This window comes from Oncorhynchus nerka, linkage group LG26 (genome assembly GCF_034236695.1).
Source record: "Oncorhynchus nerka isolate Pitt River linkage group LG26, Oner_Uvic_2.0, whole genome shotgun sequence".
In the NCBI taxonomy this organism is placed as follows: Eukaryota; Metazoa; Chordata; class Actinopteri; order Salmoniformes; family Salmonidae; genus Oncorhynchus; species Oncorhynchus nerka.
Window position 1 is genome coordinate 29057 of NC_088421.1, and position 16145 is coordinate 45201.

The 16145-nt window shown below is 42.2% G+C and overlaps 1 protein-coding gene across 4 annotated transcripts in view; it reads left to right on the forward strand.

Annotated features, from left to right (window-relative positions):
- The first annotated feature begins 807 nt into the window (after positions 1 to 807).
- The window catches only part of LOC115121712 (ras-related protein Rab-28), a 47555-nt gene continuing 32217 nt past the window's right edge, over positions 808 to 16145 (forward strand). For all 4 annotated transcript variants that reach the window (XR_010461301.1, XR_010461302.1, XM_029650843.2 and 1 more), the window contains exons 1-3: positions 808 to 1032; positions 8836 to 8932; positions 15320 to 15408. Coding sequence is in view for 2 of the 4 variants with exons in the window: in XM_029650843.2 (XP_029506703.1) it covers positions 958 to 1032; positions 8836 to 8932; positions 15320 to 15408 (261 nt within the window). In the remaining 2 variants the exon portion in view is untranslated. The remainder of the gene's footprint in view (positions 1033 to 8835; positions 8933 to 15319; positions 15409 to 16145) is intronic.

Below are 16145 nucleotides of genomic sequence, written 5' to 3' on the forward strand. Positions count from 1 at the left end.
AAAGTTGCATTTGCCATTTATTACTTAGCTAATAAAAAATGCATAGTATAAAATCGGTGACTCATTGTTATATTTATCCTGATACCAGATTCGAATTTACGCAACTCTAACAGATTGATTTATTTGGATGATTTACCAGAAATCATGAAAATGGAGTTGACTTGCCAATAACAAGGCAAGTCAAGTGTGAGAATCCCGATTCTATTGGAAAAAACACTCATTGTAATAGGATTTTTTTACTTGGGGGCCAGGGCTCAGGGTTGGAACATCCATTGCAGTGTGTAATGCAACCTAGTTTTATTTACACCATCTCAGCAGCTATCTTAGAAATATAACTTTGCTCTGTGCTTCTCTGAGCATGCACTTCGTAGCCTATAGGCTATGGATAATTTGAACGTTTTCTTTTGTAAAGACCATTAATGCATAATGAAAAGGCTAGGCTAAGCTATGTAGAGCGTTTTCGAAGGTGTAGCTAGGCTACAGGTTGATGCACATTAGGTACATCATGTGGGGGAAGAACTTTATTATTTAAGGAATGGTAAATACTTAAATGGCGAGCCTACATTTATTTTTAGGAAAGAGCGCCTCTCCACCTTTGACCTGGATTACCATAGCAACAGGGACGCGTCAGGACTTGTCCATTGTAAGCAGTGTCATTATTAAAAATATATTTTTTCAACCTCCTTTATTAGCTAACCTTGATGATAAAGCAAATATAAAAGCTGTAACATCAAATGTACAAGTATTTCCCGATAAAGTGTTTGTAAATAACAGGCTTACAAAATAAAATAAATGGAACATGCCTGGCAACCGTAGTATCTGGTGAAATGGCGTCTGGTTACCTTGTGCTCGGTTTATTTTAGCTATTTGATTAGCAAGCTATATTCAATAACCTTTGACTGTGAATAGAAGTTCATTTTCAATAGAATAAATAACGTCATTGTTATATATTTCAAAATGTCTGACTCAGAAGAGGACAGTCAAGATAAGCAACTTAAAATTGTAGTCATCGGGGACGGCGCATCAGGGAAGGTAAGTGATTTTCAAGCTAAATGAGCTAGCAAGCTAACAGACAGACTTGTTATTTTGAGTAGTGTTAATTTAGCTGGCTAGCTAGAAACATAACTATGTGGCTAATTGGGTAATTACTTTGCAGTAGGTAACTTTAGCTCAGAAGTATTTTACAGAATGTTCATACATAGCAGCGTGTGCTATGCCAACGTTTTGGCTATGCTTGTTAGCTGTTTAGCTAGCTAGTTAAAGTTAACTAGCTAGCTCTTCAGCCAGGTAGAAGGGAAAACATCACCTTGGTTTGTCAGACAGGCAATGTTTGTTGTCGCATAACTATAGCCAATGATGCAATTTTTGGGGGTAATGTTATAGTTACCGTCTTAATTTTGCACAACGGGCAGAGTAATGTTAATAGCTAGCTCTGGTCTGGGGTCGAAACGTTAGCTAGTTTACGACATGGAATCCAATCCCAGTTACTGTCAATAATAGGAACAGTGTCAACATACGGGACAATTAAGCCTGTGGTGCGCAACATGTTGCCTGGCCACAGACGGTGACAAGGGCCACGTTTGTAGAACGTCATCATTCTTGAAGGAGACCGAAGAAGTCGCAGCCTAATCTGCCACATTTAGGGCTGATGAGTTCAGTAGGCTAATATATTGCTCTGATATAATCTATAGGCTATGTGTTCAAAAAAAGTTTGAGCAGCTGAGTGCATCAACATGCCTAAACTAGGTTGGTTCATAAATGGGGTGAAAGTAGGAATATATTTATTCCTGGTACGGGACTTCCGATATATACCACATTTTTCATGGGCATAATCATAGAATTACAAATAGACTCCCTATGAATTCAATATGATCTCTGTGGGCCTAGTCGTAAAGATTTGTCTTAACTTTTTAAAATGTATTACCTTTTATTGTGGCATAAACACAACCAGTCATCATGTTTTTATTTAAGTCAAACAATCACTTCAAAGGGCATGTTCATCCACTCGCAACATACAGTATTTCCAGCCTCTAATGGAAAGAGACACAACACCAAAAAAGTGTATTGACATTTGCCAATTGTCATTAGGCAAGAATTTATGCATCCACTGCTGTCCTCACGTGTCTCGATGTTGGCCACTCATCTTTGCTTTGGCAAAATGTTGAATCACTTCACATTTTGGCGCGTAGGCTATACCACCCGTTTTCAAATCCATTCGTTCATTTTCTATGCCTCTTGACATGCGGTAATGATAAGTGGTAAATAGCCTATAGTTTTCTGGACATTTGTTTTTCATTATTGTGATAGGCTCATGTTTTACCGGTACGCCGTACCCCTGCTATTTATTTTGCAGGACCACCTTACTGTCATCCCTGAATACATCTCAAAATATATGCTCCAATCTTCAATTCAGAATTGTTCAGAGGGAGATTGCCAAGGTGATCACCAGATCCATAAACTGCTTCGAAGCATATTGGATTTAAATCTGTCATGAATCCTGTTAACCGTACCTGACCCTTAATCCAGGTTACATGTGCTTTTGGAGAGGTTTTCTGGAGAGCTTTGGACCGTAGTACTCTGGTTGTCTAATGTTACTTTGTTAGCCACTGTTTACAGGTAGGCCACACAGGTGTGTGTGTGTGTGTGTGTGTGTGGAATACACAATAATTAAGTTGCTGTATTGCCTAGTACAACGTGGCCTAACAGACTATCCTACATATAATGTTTAAAGCCTCTTTTCACAATCAATGTTGTAGGTCTAAGTTACAGGGAAATAATATGGGCCTCATTTGCTCACGCAGGCATAACATTCAATGTATATAAAATTGTGCCTAGAATGTAAAGCTTGATTGTTGAGTAGGGAAAAAAAGTGTAGCCTATATCTTAAAGCAAACCATTCCTTGCTCTATATTCAGGAGTGAATGTTCTCATTTGACTCCCTGCTGCTTTAACATGACGGCTGGGATCTTGCAGTAATGACCGTTTCCTTCATACGAACCAGCAGGGGACAAGTCTGTCTGCCGAAATGGGATTGATCTCGTTCCAGATTGCACACACCTAAGACTCAAATGGCGTTTATGGATTTCTTAGGCTTACACTGAAAGCTTATCATTAATTTCTTCTATTACATTTGGAATTGAACCAACTGTGGTAGAAGTTTAGTTGGAAGAGGCATGGAGAGTTGTGCACTGATAAAATGTTCAGGCGGCATCTGAATCGTTGTTGGGCGACTTGCTTGCTGTCAACAATGAGGCCAGTAATAAAACCTGTTACCATTATGGACACGTTTTCTTTAAAACAAAAACAAAAACTAGAAACTCAAACCTCACCTAAAACTTTTAACATTCTATGCATAGGCTTTAGACCCAGCCTAGACTGTTTTAAACTGTACATATTTGATGAGTCATTCATTCATTCTCTTCTTGGTAGATATAGGCCTACATTTTCCAGACTAGCCTACTTTGCAGAATAGCCTGAATGCAAATGCTCAGATTTATTTGAAGATACATTTTCATTTATTGGCAAATGGTTAATGAGACTGCTTGGTCTGCATGGTCATGATGCAGGTAACACAAATGTACCAACATTTGTCTTTGTCACAGCACAGACTGTTTGCAGCAAAGAGGTTGTCGTGACATTGCGGCAGCTGCAATGTTTCTTCTTCACTGAATCCTGAAATGATTTGAGTGTGAATATGCTGCATTGATTTTAAGTGCATTTTGGCTTCACTCACCTGTATTGAAAATACAGAAATAAACAAAATAAATAGAGCAATACATGTAGTTCTGCTGCTGTATGCGTTGTGTCTGCAGACTATTCTCCCACTGCACACAATAACACCTTATGTAGTTTAGTCACCCAACCAAAGTATTTTGTTCATTTTAAAATCCGGCAGACGTCAACTTGGTTGTAAAACTGACTAAAACCCAGTCGGTTGATTATTGACAAGTTTTTCTAACACTTGATAAACAGGGCAAAGTAGAAATAGGCCTATAACAGTTAGGATCAGCTTGATCTCCCCCTTTTCATAAAGGACAAACGGTGGCTGCCTCCAAAGCAATGGGAACCCCAGAAAGGAGAGACCGGGGCAGCAGCCTTAAAGGGTTAAAGAAGAAAGGGTCTAAACCATCTGACCCAGATGTTTTTTTTGGGGTCAAGTTTAAGGAGCTCCTTTAGCACCTTGGACTCAGTAACTGCCTGCAGGGAGAAACTTTGTTGCTGGGCAGGGAAAAAGAGGGACAAGCATCGGGGATAGTCGCATTAGAAGGGCTGGGAGATGAGGAAATGTTGGATGGGCAAGGAGGCATGGCTGAGTTGAACAGGAATCCTGACTTAAATGAGTTGGTGATTTAAAGAGCTCAGCCATGTGCTTGTCAGTAACCACTACATAATCAACATGAAGGGACATGGGCAGCTGTTAGGAGGGGGGTTTATTCTCTAGGTCTTTAACCATTTTCCAGAACTTCTTGTGGTTAGACCCACAGAGAGAACTGCTCCTTAAAGTAACTAACTTTGGCCTTCCGGATAGCCTGAGTGCACTTAATTCTCATTTACCTGAACGAGAGCCAGTCAGCCCGAGTGCACTTACTTCTCATTTACCTGAACAAGAGCCAGTCAGCCCGAGTGCACTTAGTTCTCATTTACCTGAACAAGAGCCAGTCAGCCCGAGTGCACTCACTTCTCATTTACCTGAACAAGAGCCAGTCAGCCCGAGTGCACTCACTTCTCATTTACCTGAACAAGAGCCAGTCAGCCCGAGTGCACTCACTTCTCATTTACCTGAACAAGAGCCAGTCAGCCCGAGTGCACTCACTTCTCATTTACCTGAACAAGAGCCAGTCAGCCCGAGTGCACTCACTTCTCATTTACCTGAACAAGAGCATGTGCATGTGCCGAGCCTTTCACCAAATGCAATTTTTGTGGTGGAGTAACTCTGCAAGATCACGGTAGAACCAGGTGCTGAACCTGTTTTTTTAATTATAATTTTCTTTATGGGGTTGTGTTTGTTATCAATACCCCTGAAAATATCAAAAAAGAAGGTCCAAGTGTCTTCGACAGAGGGGATCAAGCTGATCCTATACCATATTCATAAGGTGAACGCACCAATTTGTAAGTCGCTCTGGATAAGAGCGTCTGCTAAATGACTTAAATGTAATGTAAATGTATATTAGAGGCCAGTTTATGAAGGAAGGCTTGTTCATTAAAGTTTTTTTTAGCAAGCGTCTATGACCAATCAGGACAGATCGTTTCACTGAGCAGCCATTCATAACACCGTGATCACAGTAAACACCAGACTGATACCTATCAGGACTATTTGTGAGGATAACATCGATGAGAGTAGCCTTTTCTGGGTGTTTGGGAGTCATACCTTGTGGGATTGGTATTAATCTGAGATATATTTAGGGAGTTCCATTGCTTTAGGACTAGGTCAGGTGATTTAAGCTTGTCCCAGTTTAGGTCACCTAGCAGGACAAATTCAGACTTAGTGTAAGGGGCCTTGAGAGCGCTTAGGGTAGGTAGGGCACAGGCCGGTGCTGATGGGAGGACGATAGCACCCAGCAACAGTCAACAAAGAGCTATTTGAAAGTGTAATGCTTAAAACCAGCAAATCACCAAGTCTGTCCCCAAACAATTTGGAGACAACCGAGCACTGAAGGTGTTCCTTGGTAAAGATTGCCACTCCCCCACATTTGGAAGATCTGTCTTGCTGAAACAAATTAACCAGAAAGGTTAACATCAGTATTCAAAACACTCTTCCTTAATTAGCCATGTCTCAGTAATGACCAACACATCTGGATTGGAGCTGTGAACCCACCCATTCAATTGATCCATTTTAGGTAATAAGTTTCCAGTGTTAATGTGCAGTTAACCATTGAGGTTGAAACACTCAACAAGTTGACTTTCTCAGACCTTTTCTTCAATTCAAGATTTTAGAGTCACAGGCTTAAGTTGAATGAATATATAAGGACACTGCAACCTATGTTGAAATAGCCAAGGGCATCTAATGAAAATCTGTCTTTCTGGTTAAGTCTCCAACAGCTTTCCACATCTGGATTGTACAATATTTGTCCATTTTATTTTAAAAAATCAAATAAAAATTGGTTGTTTATCATCAGCTAGACAACCATTATCAGGTCAAGCAATTCGCTACACCAGCATTAACATCTGCTAACCATGTGTATGTGACCAATAACATTTGATTTGAACAGATTTAAGTTTGAAAAGGAAACCTGTATAGATTTTTTTTTAAATCTATCAATTAGGTTAGTATTGTGCAGTAACTACATTGTTGTTGATCCATCCTCAGTTTTCTCCTATCACACCCTGAGCGGTTTCCTTCCTCTCCGGCAACTGAGGACGCCTGTATCTTTGTAGTGACTGGGGGTGTTGAGTCACCATCCAAAGTGTAATGAATAACTTCACCGTGCTCAAAGTGATATTCAATGTCTGCTTATTTCTACCCAACAACCAATAGGTGCCCTTCTTTGCGAGGCATTGGAAAACCTCCCTGGTCTTTGTAGTTGATCTGTATTTGAAATTCACTGCTCGACCAAGGGGACCATACAGATACGTTTTGTCACATGCACAAGTACAGTGAAATGCCTTTCTTGCTCCAAACCCAACGATACAGTAATCAAATCAATGCAATACTAAAAATAACATAAGGTACGACAAACAAGGCAAGAAATACCATTAAGAACACAAGAATGTAGATAAGCATACTATATACAGGCTCAGTCTGTTCCAAATACCATATTTACAATGTGCAGGGATACTGGAGGGATGGAGGTAGATACTGTAGGTATAGGAGTAAGGTGACAGGGATACTGGAGTGATGGAGGTAGATACTGTAGGTATAGGAGTAAGGTGACTAGGCATCAGAATATATGCTAAACAGAGTAGCAGCAGCATATGTGATTATCAGTGTGTGTGTGAGAAAATGATTCAGTTTGTGGAGTGTTAGTGTGAGTGAGTATGTAGAGTCCTGTGTGTGCATAGACGGTGCACAAATAAAAGGGTCAACATTGTTAGCTATTTAGCAGTCTTATTGTTTTTGAATAGAAGCTCAGGAGCCTGTTGCTGTCAGACTTGAGATTGAGATATGTGTGTAAACACTCCAGCCAGCTGGTCTGCGCATGCTCTGAGCCATTGAATTGCAACTCCACTTTGTCTGATTGTTTGATTGCTTTACGGAGGGAATAACTACACTGTTTGTATTCGACCATATTCCCAGTCACCTTGCCATTGTTAAATGCAGTGGTTCATGCTTTCAATTTTGCACAAATGCTGCCACTGTCCACGGTTTATGGTTTGGGTAGATTTTAATAGTCACAGTGGGAACAACGTCCCCTATACACTTCCTGATGAACTCTGTCACCATGTCCGTATATCCGTCAATGTTATTCTCTGAGGCAACCCGGAACTTAACCCAGTCCGCCTGATCAAAGCAATCTTGAAGCATGGATTCCAATTGGACAGACCAGCGTTGAATACACCTTAGCACTGGTACTTCCTGTCTGTGTTTCTACCTATGGGAAGGGAGGAGCAGAATGGAGTCGTGATCTCAATCATTCAAAGGTATTTATCAAGTCCTTTTTTACATCAGCAGATTCAGCTATACAGAAACCCAGCCTAAAACCCCAAACGGCAAGTAATGCAGATGTAGAAGCATGGTGGCTAGGAAAAACTCCTTAGAAAAGGCTGGAACCTAGAAAGAAACCTAGAGAGGAACCAGGCTCTGAGGGGTGGCCAGTCCTCTTCAGGCTGTTCCGGGTGAAGAGGAACCAGGCTCTGAGGGGTGGCCAGTCCTCTTCTGGCTGTTCCGGGTGAAGTACATAGCCACTTAAGGCCAGATTGTTCTTCAAGATGTTCAAATGTTCATAGACGACCAGCAGGGACAAATAATAATCACAGTGGTTGTAGAGGGTGCAACAGGTCAGTACCTCAGGAGTAAATGTCAGTTGCCTTTTTGTAGCCAAGCATTGAATTCGAGACAGCAGGTGCGGTAGAGAGCAACAGCAGGTCCGGGACAAGATGGCACATCCGGTGAACAGGTCAGGGTTCCCTAGCCGCAGGCAGAACATTTGAAACTGGAGCAGCAGCAAGACCAGGTGAACTGGGGACAGCCAGGAGTCATCAGGCCAGGTCTTGGAGCAGCTTCTGGGATGAGTTCAATTGCCCTGGGGTGTACAAACAAAGGATCCAGTTCGGGAAAGTGGTATTTCTGGTCGTAATGCTGGTGATTTACCACCGCTCTGATATCGGCTGTATGTAATAACACAAAGTGTTCTGGGCTAATAATGGAAGAAATAACACAGAAAAAAAAAATACTGCAAAGTTGCTTAGAAGCTAGAAGCAGAGCTGCCATGTCTGTCGGCGCCATGTGAACGAGGGCAGTACTGTTGCCAATTAAGATTCTCTCTATGTTGCAGCTGTATAACTATTTGAGGGCCCATGCCAAACCTTTTCAACCTCTTGAGGGGGGAAGAGGTGTTGTCTCGCTGTCTTCATGCACCTTGCACGTGCAGACCACTTTTATGTCCTTAGTGATTTGGACATTGAAGAACTTGAAGCTCTCGACCCGTTCCACTGCAGCACGCCCCCCTGCAGGGTGGGGAATTCTCATACTAATTACAATGGCTCGGATAAACGTCATCCCAAACAGTTTCCTTTTTAAAAAGATTTATTGAGAAAAGTCATAGGCCCACGTAATTTGCAGTTAAGGAACAGGCCTGGTTGTCATACAGAACACTACTCCAACACTCAAGCTTGTTCATAAGGCTTGAAATTCAATGAATTTAGTCGTTCGCTTAGCATGATTTCTCTCTGTTTCAGACGTCCCTCGCCACCAGGTTTGCACAGGAGGCCTTTGGGAAACAATACAAACAAACCATTGGCCTTGATTTCTTTCTGAAGAGAATAACTCTGCCAGGTAAGACCCCTTCATCCTTTAGGATTGCCGGCCTGCTCTGTACCACACCACAGATACAGGCATACATTTGCACATGCATGTACACACACGGTAACACACGCGCACAAACTGAACTTTACCTGTTATAGGCACACTGATCAAATCAACGTTTATTTGTTGCGTGTGCCGTGCGCAGTGAAATGCTTACTTACAGGCTCTAACCAATGGTGCAAAAAAGGTATTAGGTGAACAATGGGTAACTAAAGAAATAAAACGACAGTAAATGGACAGTGAAAAATAACAGTAGCGAGGCTATAAAAGTAGCGAGGCTACATACAGACACCGGTTAGTCAGGCTGATTTGAGGTAGTATGTACATGTAGGTATGGTTAAAGTGACTATGCATACAGTGGGGCAAAAAAGTATTTAGTCAGCCACCAATTGAGCAAGTTCTCCCACTTAAAAAGATGAGAGGCCTGTAATTTTCATCATAGGTACACTTCAACTATGACAGACAAAATTAGAAGAAAAAAAATCCAGAAAATCACATTGTAGGATTTTTTTAAATGAATTTATTTGCAAATTATGGTGGAAAATAAGTATTTGATCAATAACAAAAGTTTATCTCAATACTTGAGATTGCCAACAAAGGGTATATAACAGAGGTCAAACGTTTTCTGTAAGTCTTCACAAGGTTTTCACACACTGTTGCTGGTATTTTGGCCCATTCCTCCATGCATTCCTCCACCCTACTTGTAGACCAGTCAAACGCCAATCACGCCTCATCTCTTTCATGTTGGCAGAACAATCTGTGCCTCTGTCATACAGTACGCTTTTAGTTTTCATAGGCTACCTAGCTAAAATTCTTGCTAGATGATCCAGAAGAAGATTGGGAGAATGTCATATGGTGATGAAACCAAAGTAGAACTTTTTGGTAAAAACTCAACTCGTTGTGTTTGGAGGACAAAGAATGCTGAGTTGCATCCAAAGAACACCATACCTACTGTGAAGCATGGGGGTGCTAGAGCATTGTATCTGGGTGCTAGAGCCGTCACTATATACCCTGGTTTGATTCCTGGCTGTATCACATTCGGCCGTGATTGGGAGTCCCATAGGGTGGCGCACAATTGGACCAGCGTCGTCCGGGTTTGGCCGGGGTAGGCCGTCATTGTAATAAAATGTGTTCTTAATTGACTTGCCTAGTTAAATAAAATATAATATGCTGCAGTGTCAGACTTTAAATATCTTAAATACTGTTTATGCATATCTACAATTATTTAGACATTATTAAAGTAGCCTTAATTCGTTTGCCAATCTTAGGTTGTGCCGAAGTTTACTTTTGAATTTCTTTGCAATTTGTTTAAAAATATGTAGAATTTTGTATTTCCTTCCCTAGCGTTTCAGGGTAGAACCAAACAATTTTGTTCCTTAGGTTATCTCAAGATTGACGGTTTCTTTCTTGGTACCACCACATTGTGGAGAATCTGCCCCTTCTCAACCTTATTCATTCTGAAAGCTGTTGTCTCTCGAACAAACACCAGGCTTTTCCCCCCTCCATGAAGCCAATGCACAACTTATGTCCAGAGGGGTGAGCCTTACATTCTGTGGGCACAGTACAGTGTAAATACATTTGAGTATTTTATATTTATCATTCTTTTATATTCATATAATTTAATAGCATAATGGCGATGGAGGGGATGGCTGACATTTTACGGGCTCCTAACCAAATGTGCTATTTTTTTTCTTCATTTTGTACGTAATGTTGCTGCTACCGTCTATTATGACCGAACGAGCTTCCGGACATCAGAACAGCGACTACTCACTTCGAACTGGACAAATATTTTTTTCTTTAATGAATCCGATAGGAAGGATATACTGCTTTGTCAAGATGAGGCCCAAATCCCCGTCATCAGCTTGAAAAAAAGGGGGAGGAGGGCGGGGTGCCTTGTAAGAATTCGCCGATGAGGGTAGTGGTGGTTTACCTAATCAGCATTATTGGCCAACGTACAATCATTGGAAAACGAACTGGATTATCTACGATCTAAGACTACCCTACCAAAGGGAAATTAAGGACTGTAATATCTTAAGTTTCACTGAGACGTGGCTGAACGATGACACCGATACTATAGAGCTGGCTAGCTTCTCTGTGCATCGGCAGGACAGAGCAGCTACGTCTGGTAAGACGAGGGGCGAGGGTGTGTGTCTCTTTGTCAGTAACAGCTGATGCCTGAATTTAATACTAAAGAAGTCTCGAGGTATTTCTCACCTGTGGTAAAATACCTCATAAGCTTTAGACCACTCTATCTACCAAGAGTATCTATATTATTTGTAGCCGTCTATCTACCACCACGAATCGATGCCGGCACTGAACAAGCTGTATAAGGCCATAAGCAAACAAGAAAATGCTCATCCAAATGCGGAGCTCCTAGTGGCCGGGTCTTTAATGCAGGCAAACTTCAATTCGTTTTACCTCATTTCTACCAGCATCACATGTTCAACCAGAGGGGAAAAAAATTCTAGACCACCTTTACTCCACACACAGAGATGCATACAAAGTTCTCTCTTGCCATTCATTTGGCAAATCTGATCATACTTTTATTCTCCTGCTTACAATCAAACCAAAGTAGGTAGTACCAGTGACTCGCTCAATACAGAAGTGGGCAGATGACGCGGATACTATGCTACAGGACTGTTTTGCTAGTACAAACTGGAATATGTTCCGGGATTCATCCAATGGCATTGAGGAGTATACCACCTCAGTCACCGGCTTCATTAAATAAGTGCATCAACCCCACAGTGACCGTACGTACATTTCCCAACCAGAAGCCATGGAGCTGACATTTTCAAGGAGTGGGACACTAATCCTGACGCTTATAAGAAATACCGCTATGCCCTCAGACAAACCATCAAACAGGCAAAGCGTCAATACATGACTAAGCTTGAATCCTACTAGACCAGCTCTGACGCTCGGATGTGGAAAGACTTTAAAAATATTACGGACTACAAAGGGAAACCCAGCCGCGAGCTGCCCAGTGATGCGAGCATACCAGATGAGCTAAATGTATTTTATGCTCGCTTCGAGGCCTGCAACACTGAAGCATGCACGAGAGCACCAGCTTTTCTGGATGACTGTGATCAAGCTCTCTGTAGCTGATGTGTGCAAGAACTTTTTAAATAGGTCAACATTCACAAAGCCGCGGAGCCAGATGGATTACCAGGATGTGTACTCAAAGCATGCGCAGACCAACTGGAAAGTGCATTCGCTGACATTTACAATCTCTCCCTGACCGAGTATGTAATACCTACATGTTTCAAAATAACCATCATACTCCCTGTGCCCAAGAAAGGGAAGGTAACCTGCCTAAATCATTTCCACCGTGTTCGGTAGCCATGAAGTGCTTTGAAAGGCTGGTCATGGCTCACAACACCATGCCGGAAACCCTAGACCCAGTCCAATTCGCATACTGCCTCAACAGATTCACAGATGATGCAATCTCAATTGCACGCCACACTTCCCTTTCGCACCTGGTCAAAAGGAACACCTATGTGAGAATGCTGTTCATTGACTACAGCTCAGCGTTCAACACCATAGTGCCCACTAAGCTCATCACTAAGCTAAGGGACCCTGGGACTAAACACCTCCCTCTGCAACTGGATCCTGGACCTGCTGGGCTTCCCCTAGGTGGTGAGGGTAGGCAACAACACAACACATCTGCCTCGCTGATCCTCATCACTGGGGTCACTCAGGGGTGCGTGCTTAGTCCCCTCTTGTACTACCTGTTCACCCACGACTGTGTGGCCAGGCATGACTCCAACACCATCATTAAGTTTGCTGACGACGCAAAACTGGTAAGCTTGATCTCTGACCTCCTCGTTGTCGGAGATCTGGCAGTGTGGTGCCAGGACAACAACCTCTCCCTCAACGTGAGCAAGACAAAGGAGCTGACCCATTTGGCATGGGTCCCCAGATCCTCAAGAAGTTCTACAGCTGCACCGTCGAGAGCATCCTGACCGGTTGCATCACCACATGGTATGGCAACTGCTCGACATCTGACCGTAAGGTGCTACAGAGGGTGGTGTGTATGGGCCCAGTTTACCACTGGGGCCAAGCTTCCTGACATCCTGAACCTATATACTCGGCGGTGTCAGAGGAAGGACTTAAAAAAGTCACCCAAGTCATAGATTGTTCTCTCTGCTAGCGCACAGCAAGCGGTTCCGGAGCGCCAAGTCTAGGACCAAAAGGATCCTTAACAGCTTCTACCCCCAGGCCATTAGACTGCTGAACAATTAATCAGATGGCCACCCGGACTATTTACACTGATCTTTGTTCTGCACCACATAAAACATTCATGTTCTTATTTGTTTACTTTAAAACCCACGGAAATAAAGCCTGTGGTCTGTATCCTCCTGAATGTGTAAAATAAAAATTTGACTAATGCTCTATTTAGACAAAAGCCCTCCGATTTCACTTCCTACCATATGAAATTGGGAGTTTCACCATTTTGAATTGCACATTTAAAGCTGTGCCAATGTATGCATGAGACTGCAAAAGTCTGCAAAGTAGATCCATTCTTTTAATGACTAATAAAATAACATTTAAGCAAGGGTGGATTAAGTACTAAAATAAACATGATAACTTGAAGTATTACATTCAGTCCTATATTCCGTTTCAGTTGGTAATGGTAGGAGAAAGAAAATGTTTTAGTAGAGATGAGGCACACCTTTGTGAAACTTGGGAAGTGCAAGGCCCTCAATGAGAAATCCCACAAACCACGCCAATCTTGTGATTTCAGTAAAACTAGTTGAACCATTATGACACGGCAAGACGGGGTTTATTCCGTAATCCATCTGCGTTAATATCGTAGGTGTAATAATAGTAAACGTTGGTTCTACACCAGAGTTGTTAAATGGAACATTTTCTAGGGGATTGGGTGTTGATGACCTGATGAAGAGAAGGGCTGGATCTGCCGTTTGGGTGGTCCTTCTGAGCTTCGTTAGGAGCCCCGCCTTCGACTGGGTGTATTGTGTGGGTTTCTGGGTCTCTCCAAGATGGGGTAGGGGGGAGTATAGCTGGCGCTGGCCCCTCTCACCATGAAGGCTCGGCTTGTCAACTTAATGTACATTTTACAATGCCGGGTATGATGATGCGAGGCCAATTGGCACACACAACAGCCTCCTCTGTGTGCTTTTTATAACAATACCTCTTCCAGATGTATCGTCTGCTAAATTGGTGGTGGGGGGGTGATTGACCTGTGATGGAAATTAACTTAATAATTTTAGCTAGTTTTGTCAATTTGAATCTTAATGAAGATCGTGCTAATTCTCAATGTTCGCTTTTGAAGCAAAATCTAAAATTGGCATTCATACTTATCAAAATGGCAATGTTTTAAGTGTGTATTTATTGGGTTCCACTGAGCTGTGCTAATGGCTAGCAAAGAATTCTAAGAACACAAATGGCCATTAAACTCACCACATAAGCAGGAATACTTTGGGTCTGTCGAGTCTTTGAAACACACACAAAGTTTATGTCTGAGTGCAGAGGATGGGTGGAGATAGCTAGCATACTGTAACACCAAGGGCAGTTATTCATTGCACTCTTCAATGTAGCTTTACATAGTCTAGATGTAGTCACTGTGAACACTTGTGCTTCCTTTCTCTGTGAAACGGGGACTTGTGTGGTGGGACTCGTCCATACTGTGTGCTCGGCTCGTCCAGCCGTGTCCATACTGTGTGCTCGGCTCGTCCAGCCGTGTCCATACTGTGTGCTCGGCTCGCCATCAGCGCTCTAGGTGAAGAAAGGGCCCTTATCACAACTCCTCACTGTCTGGTCCTGCCCTCCTTCTATGCTCAACCACCACTTTCATTTTCCAGAGGAAGAAAATATTGATTTGGTTTTGTAACCTGTCTCGCTCTTTCCCACCCCCTACCTCCCTCCTAAATAATTTGGGGCAGGAGTTTTCTTTTGTGTCTTATTTTGTGTTTAGTTATCAGTATTTTTCTCAATGCCATAAATATTTATCCTCGGTCTCCTTGACTTGGGAGCATCAAGCTCATCACTGTGCACTTTCACCACCATGTCAACATATTTCATCTGTAGCCTAATAAACTGCATAGTTACCCGAGTCGTTGTGGGAGGACCACACACCATTTCCTCATATGACTCTAAATTTACTTTGATCTGATTTTTATTATATCAATATTTGCAATAAAGGTGTTTCACAAAGATCCCACCATGTCGAACGAACAAATTTGTCTGCATTTATAAAATTGCACCAAAACTACCTGTTTCCATCACAGCTGTTGTGATTATTTTGTATACTCTCTGAAAAACTGGATGGAAACGTTGTTAACGAAGTCATATTTTCATGTTTGACTGATTTGTAAGTTTCTAAATGTTCTCTTCCCTCAGGCAACTTGAATGTTACTTTGCAAGTGTGGGATATTGGAGGTCAATCGATTGGAGGGAAAATGCTGGATAAATATGTCTACGGGGCTCAGGTACTATCACACACACACACACTTTTTTGTTTTACTATCCTTGTGGGTACCAACAATTGTTTCCCATTCAAAATCCTATTTCCCCTAAGCCACAAATAGCCTTTTCCCTTGTGGGGACCGGTGAAATGTCCCCACTTTTCAGAATTTTCCTTGTTTAATGTCCTTGTGATGACTTCTGGTCCCCACAAGGGTAGTAAAACCAAAAGAACACACAAAATCACACACTCAATAAACGCCGAGGTCGTCTGTCGTTCCTCACGTTAGAGGTCGTTGACATTAATAGGGTTTCCCTATTAGGCTTGGGTAATTAATGAATATGCCTTGATGATTATTAGTGCAGCAGGACCCTGCACAGACTGCAGCCAAGTTTTACTACTTAGCTGGTCATACAGACTACATTATGTATAGTATGAAGGGGAGTGAGAAATACCTTGCTCTTTCTCACTCTTTCATTATTTTTTTAAAACAAAATAAGCAAATGTACTAATTAATGTGAATAGGAAGAGGTTCACGGTGCCACTGCAATAACACGTGGGTGTATTTTATGTGTGCGTTTGCCGCGCTCTGCTCGGCGACGTCCTTAAGTGGTTGTTGCTCTATAGGCATGTGGAGCATAAGACCGAGACTGTTGTGTGTAGGTCGGTCATGTCTGTCTCTGTACTGTACAACCTTCTCAGCCCCCCCGCTCACTCACACAAAAATAAGGTGGTTTCCATAGAACCCGTTGCTCCTCTAGT